The sequence below is a fragment of the Gavia stellata genome, chromosome 2 (assembly GCF_030936135.1).
Source record: "Gavia stellata isolate bGavSte3 chromosome 2, bGavSte3.hap2, whole genome shotgun sequence".
Taxonomy (NCBI): Eukaryota; Metazoa; Chordata; class Aves; order Gaviiformes; family Gaviidae; genus Gavia; species Gavia stellata.
Window position 1 is genome coordinate 38,764,494 of NC_082595.1, and position 12,738 is coordinate 38,777,231.

The 12,738-nt window shown below is 37.8% G+C and overlaps 1 protein-coding gene across 1 annotated transcript in view; it reads left to right on the forward strand.

The window, feature by feature from the left end:
* The window catches only part of UTRN (utrophin), a 359,477-nt gene extending 347,574 nt beyond the window's left edge, over window positions 1-11,903 (forward strand). Inside the window, exons 72-75 of the mRNA XM_059833258.1 lie at window positions 2,322-2,430; window positions 3,929-4,015; window positions 6,844-6,866; window positions 9,755-11,903. Coding sequence (XP_059689241.1) covers window positions 2,322-2,430; window positions 3,929-4,015; window positions 6,844-6,866; window positions 9,755-9,763 — 228 coding nt within the window. The 3' untranslated portion in view covers window positions 9,764-11,903. The remainder of the gene's footprint in view (window positions 1-2,321; window positions 2,431-3,928; window positions 4,016-6,843; window positions 6,867-9,754) is intronic.
* The last annotated feature ends 835 nt before the right edge of the window (window positions 11,904-12,738 follow it).

Here is a 12,738-nt window from a genome sequence, read left to right on the forward strand (position 1 = left end):
TTTAATACAACTGCAATATTTCATTCTGACTGCTGCAGCAATATATGTTCTGTAACACCATCAGTGTAAAGTATTCCAAGTATGTTTTGTTTGCTCTCAGTTTATCCACTGTTAGAGTCCTCGTGCTCTGCAAGGGTTTTTTGTCATGTGCAATAGCAGTCCTAAGTGGTACTAAATAACCTTCACTACTAACTCATCATTTAAGTTTGCAGGCATCTCCCTTTCTATCCTAATTAATCTTGACTTTATAGTGCCTTGCTATCCTTGATCTAGCCTATGTGTTGCTGTACTGCAGTTTTGTATCAAGTCCAGCACTGATTTTCCTTCCTCAGTCATCTCTGCACCACTTGTCCGCAGTTACTGCTTAAAGAGGGACAGAGATCTAGTCCAGGTGCAAGTTTGCATTTTGGATGATTCAAATTCTCTCCATCTGTTTGGGGGGTGGGCAAGCAGCTACTCTGCTGCTGGAGTTAGTCGTCTTGTTCTGTAGCTGAACTAACTCTTAACCCTTGGAGAGTTTGCATCACCTCTTTGCCATTATAGCTCTAACCTCTTCTTGAACAGAGGTTCCTGCCTCTACAGAATTACCTGGAGTTAGTTACCCCAGGCTTGGCCTATTTAAAATCACCACACTCATTTTACCTAACCCTGTAGCTAGGTGGAAGCCTGATACTGAATAGCAAATTACTTAACTGCTTGATAGGCATTCACTATTCATAGGAGTGTCTCGATGGTAAAATCCTTGGCTGGCTTGAACACATTGCCATCTTTCTTTGTCTTCTATATGCATAGCAATATTTCTTGATCTATTCTTTTAGTCAAAGCTGGAAGTTGGTATTGTTATGCTGAAAGAGAGATGAGATTTGGAGGAGAAAAAAAGATTTGCTTGAGGAAACATTTCCTTATATTTCTCATCACTGTGTATGGAAGAAAAAGTATCTTTCATTGTTCAACAATCTTCAGTGTTGTTGAAGATTTTTTTTTTTATTTTTTTTTTTTTAAGCTGGAAGTTGTCTCAAAAAATTTAATGTCGCACTTAAGACTGTGAGCTGCAAAGGAGGAAACTTGTGCACAAATTAACTGCCATTCTGTGTATTACCTCTTTGCATCAAGTCTCATAGCTGTTCTAGGTACTTGTTCAGTCGCAGTTTCAAAAAGATCTTAAAAGTAATGATTTTTTTTTTTTATTACTTCTGTATCTGCTTTTGACAGATTTACTTAAATAATCTGCTCTTTAGGCTGTTTGGAAGTAATTTGTTATTTTCAATCAAAAAGATAAATGATAGGGGCAACCATTTCAGCTAAGATTCTGTAACTGCCTCAGATGTAAATTCTGTTTCATGTGCTTCTGTTTTTTCAGAACTATCACTCTGGAGCTCAAATACTGTATTACTACTCTCTTCCTCAAAGGATTTCTTACAAGAAAGAAGGAAGAGATGAAAAAAAAATGCCTGAACAAGGCCCATTCCAATATTTCTGAGCTGTTATAGTGAAGAAGTCTTATGGTCTCTTCTTATTTTGTGTCCATATATGTATACTTATACATAATCTCAAGCACATACATGGTTACAACTACTTGTAATATAGAACTTATGTGTTTGATTCTTCATGTGAATTTAAGAGTCCAGAAAGGCTTGCTTACAACACAGTTTTCAAATTATATGGGTTCCTTCTCATAATTTTCTGGAGATTATATAGTACATAGTTTTCCTGCAAATTTGGTGTCCACACTACTGAGAAGCAGTGTCAGCAGGACTGATGGCTAGCTACCACTTCTTAGATTTAACAAAGTTCTCTTGAATCTTGTGTCTTCACTCGGCTTGGTTGTGAAGGAGTTTTGCAAAACTGTTCATGATTGAACAATTGTTTCTAAGCATGATCAGTCATCCTAGTAAAGCTTCTTAGGGGACCTTAGCTGAATGTCCTCTATGTTATGTGTGTATGTATGTGTATATCTGTACATATAATCCCATTGTGTAGTCTTTCTGCGTAGCTGGACTGAGAGCCTCGGCAGACTGTTTGGGTTGTACATAAAATGTTTCTATGGTGCATGCCCACAACAGAACATTGTTTTTAACAAGACCATCAACGGGAGTCTCATAAGAATTACACTTAAGTCTAAATTTTCTTTTAACAAGTTGTTGGTTTGGCTTTTTCCCCCCTAACGCTTGTGTAGACCTAAGCCAATTTGCAGTAGTTTGGAGAACAAATAAGAAAGAGCGCATAAAAAAGGAAAGGAGGGGGATGACTGCATACAAGCCCACACTTAAATTCTGTATATACAGTTTATCTAAATTTGGGTATTATTGTCTTTAACGTAGCCCGAGTCAGACTCACGGGTTAATGGCGCCTCCCCGTGTGCTTCGCCCCAGCACTCTGCCCTCAGCTACCCGCTCGAGCAAGAGACAAGCTCACAGTTTCATCAGACAGGTAAGTGTTTTGATCAGATAATGTGCTGCGTGAGCCTATAGGTGACTACTGAATGGGTTTGTTGGTATCTTTCTGAAAAGATTTATAAATAAAAAGGAAATGATCTTTGTGATGCTACTGGGAACAAGACTTACTGCAGCTTGAGCTGTTCCTTCACCACAATTGCAAACAGCTGCGGTATCACAAGAATCCATGTGACTCTGAATTATGGATTTCTGTCAATAGACTCCTTGGTCCCATCCATTTTGAGCAAATGAATTTATTGGGCAAATCCATCCTCACTGAAGGGGGAACCAGATTCCATTGGACTGAAATAGGCAAGAGCTGTTTTTCCTACAGTACACACATACACCCAAGTAATCTGTCAGATACAGGAACAAATGTCCAAAATCGAAGCTTCCTGATGGCTCCTTTAAAAATTCTTGTGTATCCTCTGCTTATCCTGGTATTTTGATGACCCCACCCCTCACTGACTTCACAGCTTTAGGAATTATTGAGTATTTAAGTGTACAGTCTCTGCACATGAGGGGATTTCTCTCTTGAAAGATTATTTTAAGTTCTGCAGTATCAGAACTCATTAATTCCCCTGGGAATTAGCAGAAATAACTACAGACCATTGAATGCTCAAAATTAGGGGAAAAAAGAAAAGATTTTCCTCAAATTATCTTAAGTTCAATTTCCTCACTGTTTTTGTTTTCAAGCCTTTGTGTTATACGTTAAAATTTTTTTTAATTTCTGTGGAAAACAGGAAAAATATTCTCTTGCATACTGAAAAGTTTTCATTCAGCATTGACATGTGTTTTTACTTTAATTTATCTGGAAACACATGGTGGTACTTTGAGTCTGATTTAATGCAATGGTAGATTTATGAGAGATGCTGTCTAATGACACTGCCAGGAACAGAGCCAGTTGTATTCCTTAACCATTCCCTTGGCTAATTTTAAGCAGCATTTTTTTTAAAAATGGCAAGGAGGATTTTAACACTAGTGAAATTGCTGGTGCACATGGAATAAAAACCATCTAAAAGATAAATGGATTTTTTTTTCAGAAAAAGAATGGTGTATTTGCTCTGAAAGTTACATGACAAATCATCTGAAAATGGAACAGAATTTTAATTCAGCAGCTACTGAGTATAATTCCCTCATCTTGTAAACCTTTTATTTATTTTAACTGTAAATTCTTATATACTGCTCCTTCTTGGCAATTTCTTCTGGTTAAATCTTGGGTGCAATGGTTAAGCTTTATTAAAAGAGAAATGAGTTCTGCTGCAAATCAATAATGTAACTTTCACCTTCTGTCCCAAGACTGGCAATTATCAGTGACAGATCCTGCACATTAAGTTACAAAGGCTTCAGGTAGTGGTTTCCCTTGAAATATAAAGGAGTATTTAACTGGAAGGTTGGATGAGAATGCCTTTCAGAATGTTGTTGTCCTTTTTTTTTTTTTCCCCCGCTCCTCTCGTTACTAAATTCATTGCTCTTCTTTGTCGTATCTGCAGATGACTTGTTAGTTCCACCTCATGATACCAACACAGATCTAACAGATGTTATGGAGCAAATCAACAGCACATTTCCAGCTTGCTGCTGTAAGTGTAACAAAATATGTCTCTGAGAATAGTATTGAATTTGAGGCCGTCTTTTGAAGAAAAAAGTCATTCTTGTGGTATTGACTAGGGAAAAAAATCTCCTCTCTGATGAGATTTCTTGTCAAGATATGCAAGCTACATAATTCTGTTCTTTAAAGTTCCTCAATAGACACTATTTGTGAAGGTAAATAAACGTTCTCATGTTTTAAGTGGAAGTGATTCACTATAAGAAAACCCTAGAGCTCCACATGGAATTTTCAGCTGTGCCCACATAAGGGAAAAGAGACCTAGAATCTCATTAGCTGCTGATAGAAACCTTCTGTAGAACTTAAGTGAATGTGGATTCAGAAATTCTGAATGCTGTTTCTCTAATAAAACTTGAAAAAAAAAAGCCTTAGGCAACAGGAGGGACCATAGCCCAATCCTGACGGGCTGAACTAACTATTGAACTAGTTATTCAACTAATTGGCCAGAGGAAATAGCTGTTAACACAGCGCATAACACCTTTCCCTGCTTAAATGCATTGAAGGTTGATATTTTATTTAGTGTCTATTAAAGGGAGATCAAAAGGAAAACCAATTAGTTTCCTATGCATAGCTTACATATATCAGCTGACATAGATTTCCACTGATCCTGTTCCTTCTAGAGTGTCACTGCACTTACAAGAGTGAGGAGCTATCTCTTTGGTTCCAGCAGTATTTCATACAGATTGTTGGTTTTGGCAGGGGAGGTGAAGTGGCAACTTTGTTCTTCATGTATTTTGGGTTTTTTAAATACATGCATACATATATATCTTCACTTTCAGCTCTTTTGCCTTAGAAAAACAGTAGTGAAAACTTTGATATATTCTTAAACTTTCAACAGTTCTTTCAAATGAAGTGTAATAATGATGGTCAGTTTTAAAAGGCACAAGTGAGAGGGAGGGTGTTATGCCCAGTCCTTTTGGAAGCATTGAGATTGAACTCTATTCTAGTTCATAAACTCGGTGAACCCTGTTAAAATACCCCTTTTATCTTTTGTACGTACATTGCTTGGCTGCGAAGGACTGCATCACAGAAGATGCACTTTGCACGTTTTGAGAAAACAAATTAGCATCTAGCAAAACAGGTTTTGTTTCAGCTGTCCTTTGAGATTTTCAGAGTTCAATAGTTCAGAGCCCCTTGCTTTGCAAATTAAGGATTTGATTCTAAGGAGAATCCTTTCTTGAAATCAACAGCTAGTGGAGCTACTCAGCACAACTCAAGTGTGTGTATGTATACAAACCAGTAGAAAATGCAAGTCAAGTACCAGTTCTTGGTTTTGAAAATTCCTGTCTTGCATGTATAAGCAGTATAGCAGCTACTGCACATTTGGCCCAAATGAATTTACAGCAAATTTGCAGAAATACTCCCTTGCATTCCTGTGTCGAGGCAAGCTTGATAATGATGTCTGCTCTCTGCTACCAGGAAACACAGGAAAAAAATCCAATATCCGTAAAACAATATCCCAAATGAGGCAGGAGGGGACTGCAAGTGAAAACCGTGGCCCCACATCCTTTCATATTGTGAATAATTTCCGAGCATTTAATATTAAAAGAAGTCACAGTTCCAAATTTCATGTGATTTTTCCCTTTGTGATTGACACGCTGCTGCAGAAATCAAGCCAAACCAGCATGCCCCAATTAGTAGGTACTAGTTATGTTTGCTCTTCTTCAATCATTCTATATAATATCTCTTACTTGGGAGATTTACTAGGAGTATATTTTTTTTAACCATGTAAGATTCATATACGGCTTTAGAAGCCTGGAACGAGGATTATTAGTCTGGCCTTCGCAACAGAGTGCATTAAACTCTGTGAGTTTTGCTAGGGAGGACCATGATAGACCATCTAGTCCACCATCTTTCTCTGTGGCCATTTGAGATGGATCTGTCTTTCTGGATGGACAATTGTCTAACCTGTTCTGTAAGACTTCTAATGACTCCACGGGCTCCCTAGTCAATCTGTTTTAAAAGCATCCCTGTATTCCTAACCTTAAAAAAATAATATCCTTACCGTTTTTTAATGATACCCAAGGTAAATTTTACTAGAACACCCCTCATGTTCAATATATCATGTCCATGTAAACAAAGAAACAAAAGCTATTTTTCACCCCCTCATCACTAGTGGTCTCTCCTACCTTGGGCGCACTGTCATTAAGGACAGTTACTAGCATCTGAGCCTTATGTAGATTATTTTTATCCCATCTTGACTGTAAAATAAAGCCAGTTGCCTTCTTTGCTATATTTGGTTTTTTGGGTTTCAAGTTATAATTAATCTCAAAATCAGTATTTCTACTTACTCCGAATATCCCTTATGAAGCAATTATTCATATAGTAAGGCCAGCACTGCTCTTAATGGGTTTGGTTTTGGTCCCCAGATCCTTTGATAATGGATATAATGCCTCTTTTCCTTCCTTGTTTATGAGGTTGGTCCTCAGAACTCGGCAGGTGCGTAACATTGGGCAGAATTCTTGCCTTTGCATCCAAGTGAGTTCCAGAACAGAGTATTTTGAACAGATGGTATTATAATACAGCACTCGTAGATCTATATGGTTGCAAGTGGTGAAAAAGGAGCAACTCATGTCGTCTACATATTTGTAATACTATAACTTTTTTAGAAGAAAAGTAAATTTGTGAATAAAGTTATGTATAGACCGTTAAAACACACTTCGTTAAATGTTTATTTTTTTAAGATAGGAGTCTTTCTGTTCTTCTTTAGTACATATTTTCCTGACACTGCCTTTGTTTTTAAACTGCCAAGATGCAGAATCATGTAAATTTCTAACTTGCTTTCATTTTTTCTATTTGCAGCAAGTTTCACTGGCAGACCACAGGTATGAGACATGTTTACATGCTTGCATAGTCATTGGAAGCAAAGTAAAGCAAGTGGAAAAGTTCTATTAAAGCCAAGTGGTGGTGGGGGGGGTTTCTGTATTTTTCCCTAGAGGTCTATTTGGAAGCTAGACCCATGTAACAGGAAGGCTAGATTATGGAATATGCCAGTGTCACGAATGAGTGGTTTAGGCCACTTAAAGAATCACCATCAAGGGTATTGGTAAAAGCGATTTTAATAGAAGTTTCTAAAAATGTGACTTAACAGAATTCAATGGCAAGGCTCACTCTACTACTTACTAAAACATACAAAGGAAAGTAAAATTAGAATCAATTCAGAAAGATTTATACAGAGAGAGAGAGCATGGAGAAATAAAAGGGGTAGAGAATAGGGAAGACCCTCCCATTGAATCACGAGGTTCAGAATGGACTCCCTTGCTTTCTAAATTTCTCAAAGAGGAGTTTAGTTGTGGCTGAATACAGACTTGGTCAACAGTTTATGTCTAAAGGAAAAGAGAGGGTACAAGGAATAAAGAAATACTCCTGTTGAGTCACGAGGTTTGGAATAGACCCCCTTGCTTTCTAAACTCCTTCTCAGAGAGGAGTCTAGGTGCAGCTGGGCCTAACCCTAGTCCCAGACTTGGTCAATGGGTTTTATCTAAAGGATTATGTGTATTTAGCAGCAATTTGACGTTCATTCATGGTTTGAGGTAAATCATAAGATTTTAGCAACACTTAATAATGGATTAGTTTTGAGATCTACAAAGTGAGCTAATCACAACTATAGCTTGAATACAGATTGATTTACATGTGCACGCACACAGACATAAAACTGTAGATATATACAAAGGTACCTGTTAAAAATTCCCCTCGAGTTCTGTGAAAATACTCACTTCAAATGTCTCAGCATTCCTCAATGGGCCAGGTTTGAGTGTCAGGGAGGAGAGAGTTTTAGCCCAGGTCACCGTCCTCTAAAATTTCACAAACTGGAGAGTTTGCGAAAACTCTGAGAGGCGTCCCACTTGGAGGGAGATGCTGGTCACAGCCCTCTGAGGTCCAGGAGAGCTCAGAGGGCCTCACTTGGGACCGCTGTTTATAGGTTTGCAAGATGATTGGCTTTAGTCATTAGTAAAATGATGGAATTTTGGTAACCATGGTTCCACTTGGGCTACGATCCATATAAGGAGTGCTCCAGGGCTGTCAGGGAATGAGGGATCATCCCATTTTTTTTTGCTGTCATTACCCGCCTCGGTCAGGTAACGAGTGCCTGGTACAGTCAGTGCTGTTCCCTGCCTTAGCCATGCGAGAGTTCCTGGTACTGTCAAGGGATGCTTAACCATCCAGCTCATTACACAAAGGTCAGGGCCTAGCTGGAATTTCTGAGATCGTAGAGTGGTCCAGGGGAGAGGGGAAAGCAATGCACCACCACAGTCAGTTAATAGAAAATTCCTGCTAGTTTAGGCATTACCAAAGATACTATGGTGTGCTGTTCTTGGATGCTGACCAGCTGGAATCAGTTCAAATCTATCGAGGCCAATTAGTTTCAAGCCAGCATCAGCTCTGCAAGACCAAAGCTGGTTTTTGCAAAGATATCCATATGTCCTTGTGCCCTGGTGCCCATCACTTCAGTTCCAGGAGCTATTGGCAGTAGGGCACAAAGGTCGAGAGCCATGCAGCATTAGATTAAGCTGCCTTCTCCCAGTAGGCAACCGCTTTACACACCCAACACAGAAATTTGGCTACTTTCAGAGTTCGCAAAATTGTGGAAAACAATCTGGTATTTAGATACTTGTTCTTGAAAATCTAACTGGTATGAATGATGAGTTAAATTTCTGTTATAAGTAACAGAAATAAGAAAAACTCTTGCTATAGGTTTAGGTTGATATTAGAGCACACGTATGACAAATAAGGAACGACATAATCTTGTGTTATTGCAGAGTTCTTTGAAAGTTTCATTGTTAACTAAGTTTTAAAGACTATCACAAATTGCTGTGTGAGACCTCAGAAGAATTAAGTGGTAGGGAAAGAGTCTATTGACTCCCCCAGATTGCTTCACCTTGTCCATTAATTCACCATTTGCAGGGTCAGACCTCCCCAAAATGAATATCTAAAAATTCAGAAACATTGCTCTGCAAACACTTTCTTGGATTGCAATATCTGGGATAGTAAGATTGGCTTCCCAAAAACAAATTTCTAAAGAGAATTGGATGAATCATGCCCTGCACTCAGTTAACTCAGACTTTGTGTTTCGGTTTCTTGATAAGTTAGTGAACTAATCTAGCATTTTTCAGAAATCCTTCCTCTAAGCAGACACAGAGATAGCTTTCAGTGTTATCAGTGAATAATATTAATCTTCCTGAAAAAGCATTTGATTTTTTTTTTTAGATACAGGATGATTCCCAAATGATGTCACTGCAAATCTACCCTTCCAGAACCATTAGAGAAGGCATATTTGTCTGTTCAGGAACAGAATCCTGAAACAGGAGCCTGGGAATAAGCATCACATTTGAAGGGGCTGGGTCCAAATCCAGACTCTGTATACTACCCATTTTTACCACTTAGGCTTCAGATACGACAGTAGTTTGCCTAACCATTTTTTCTATGGGTGCAGAACATGGAGAGTCTATAAGTTATATTTACTGCTCTGTAGACTAACATCCTCTGGGCCTTACTCAACAAGAATTTTAAACACTGCAGTATAGTAAAATTAGGTTTCTCTTAACTACATGCCTCAGTGATTTGCTGAGTCTTTGCCAATACATCTAAATTTTTAAAATACAGGGGTTTTGTAAGACGACATCCGAGTTCTTAACTGAACCGAGCCCAGAGTATTTAGAGCTTTCTGTACGTGTTAGTGTGGTACTGACAGGGTTATTTCTCATCGTGACAGGCAATGTGAAGTGTTCATTTGGACATCAACCAGTGCTTCCTGACGTGCAGTACAGCCCTTTTCTACAAACCACCAGTCGCAAGTTCCACTTCATCAGAAGGCTGCATGGGACCCTGGAACATGCTGTTCGCTCTGACTGCGTGTTCTTCTTGAAATAGTAAAACACTGAATACCCAAAGACGAGGATGTTGTTTTTATAGTATTGGTTTTTTTCTTCTTCTTCCCTTTCTATGCAACTGTAAATTAATGAGCAGTGGAGTATTTGTCACTGATTTGTATAAATATACAGCCGCGGGAAAAGGGGCAGGGGCTTTATATACGTTCTTTTTGATAATCGTAAAGAGAACTGCATAAGGAGTTTGGAGCAAAATGTTACATTTATACATTCCTTTCAGCTCTTTGCTTTTACATTGTAAAATACCCTTAGTTATATTCTCACACATTTATTATTCTGTACTGATTATTTATATGCTAGCCGTTTGACGACACAGATTTCAGACTACCCTTGAATTTTTTTCAGGATTGGCATATGAAGTTCCCATAATCTGCATTATTGTTACTGGTTAACAAAAATTGCCGTTGGGTGCAAGCTTACAGTATTTTAACTCCATTAAACAATGTAAACTCTCATTTTGAGTCATAATCATCATCCTCATGCACCAAGGTGGTATTTTAACTTTCTTTTAGTTATTTCCAGCCAACACACTCCATTTGGAGGATTATTTTTTTAACCCTTACTTTATTTTGAATCAGGAGATAGCTAACAAGAGGACTTAGATGATAGCTTAAGTTGTTTTTAGTACGGTCTATGTTAGTGTAATCTTTCCCAACTTTGTTCAGAGACAAAGCTTTGCTGTTCCCTGCTGCGCCAAACTTGCTTCAAGTTTTGGAATTTACGGTCCGTGAAGCTCATTTCCATGAGATCCCTTCTGATCTAAACACACCGGTGTTTTGTCTGCCTCTTGGAAATGAAGAGACAATTAGAAAGCCCTTTCCAATACTATTAGCAATGGAACATTTTCTTCAAAACTGCAATGCACTTACATATTATTATTTGGCATTGTAATCTTGCAACTGATCTTTATCTTTGAAATCATTTATTTATGTACTTCAAGTAGGGATAATTATGGGATAATTATGTCACTGATCAGTTGATCTCTAGTTTTAAAATTATTATAAGAGATTTTTATGCCTTCACAGAGTTTACAATGCTGCATGGACACTTGCTTTAATTTCAGAACATACCTTTAATTGGTAAAACTGCATGCAATATATTTCATGTATAGTGGAAAGAAACTAAACTGTGTTGTTCTTAATTATTAGTGAAGAAAAAAAAAAATCTCAAAATGGTATTGGAAGAGCCGAAATTCTCTATTGCTACCGAAAAATGCTAGAGGACATTAAGACAGCAGGTCAGGAATTTCTAGTGTTTTTGTAAAGTGGTGGCAACTAGATTGTCCTGCACCCACAGTATTCACTCCTGGACTGCTGCTGCTCAAGGCATGATTTGGGCACAGCGTCGACCACATTCTGGTGTTGGCTCCGGTGCCAGTTCTTTCTGAACCCTTTGGCAAATTATTTAACCACTCTGCCTCTGTTTTCCCATCTGTAAAATGGGGATGATAGTACTTACCTCTCAAAGGTGTTGTAGGGCTTGCTTAGTTAGTGTCTGAAAAGCTCTATATAAATGCTAAGTATTACTCCTGAGTGAGTGGAGCAAAATTGTGAAGGTGGGAAGAGAAGATGCTGGCTCCTATAAATGCTTCATCTATTAAAAAGAAATAGTGTAGTTATTTTGAGAAGAAACCCCCCACATTTTACAGAAGAGGAAAGCCATGACCACCTTTCTACCTCAGACCTATCTTCATGAGTAGTATTGGAAATAGCTTTATATTCTGTTCTCTGCAAAGTACTTTGCTTTTATCAAGCTCCATCATTCTCTAGGCAAAGAATCCTTAAAAATACCCCCCTTCATAAGTAAAAAAGGTCTCAGTAGTGAATTTGGTGGCTTTTATTTTTGTTCTGAATATGAGGTTATGTATAAAGTTGTTTTTCTGCCTGTGTTTGTATGCATCCTTTGTCCTCTGCTGCCAAGTAAATGCTACTTCAAACACTACATTGTAACATTCTTCCTCTGAGACAATAATAAATAAAAGGAATATATTGCAGTAACATGAGAAAAAGTATGGAGTTCTTTCAAGTGTTGTGGTCTTCAAGGGTGGCTAAATGCTGAAAATTTCATTCTGAAGATTAATTTTAACACAGGAGTGCTGTGATAGTCCATTTCTATGTGCTAGCATTTTTGGAGTGTGGCTTGCATTTATATAAATGAGGTTAAGCAGTGTTTTCTCCCCATAAATCTGTGCATATTTTCTCCGCTTTTCCATCTTTAGTGATTTAGTCTGGGATCCTCAGTTGCATGACAGATTTTAAATTTGATCACTGAGAAACAGACTGCTTTTATTTAAAAAATGCTATATATGCAGATTGCAAAACAGCAATAATGCATGCAGCCCTGTCAAATATTAGAACTGTAAATTAGTCTTCAAGTTTCGATGGCATTCAGTCAACATGCTCAGCTGAAACGCTGCATTAGGTATTTGGTCAGGAAATATGTACTTTCTAGCCCTACCATGTGCCAATATTAGGTATTTGCATTAAGCTAATGCAAATTGTGTTAATGATTGTGTTAGAACTACGGTGCTTAAAGGAGGAAAAATAAAGTCCACAACCCTAACAAACAATCCTGTTTCCTTATTGTAATAGTTGGCACTGTTTTCATGTTTAGTATTCATTAAAATATTATTTTTATTCAAACTCTTAACACATGTAAAATGTAAGTGTCAAAGTAATGGCATTTTCCCTCAGTTTGTAAAAGGATGATTAACAAATAAGTTGTAAGGAGAAATTGGGGTTTTTATGTGACATTTCAGTGATTCAGCAGTTAACAAGGAATTTAATTATAGAAATAGCAATATATTGAG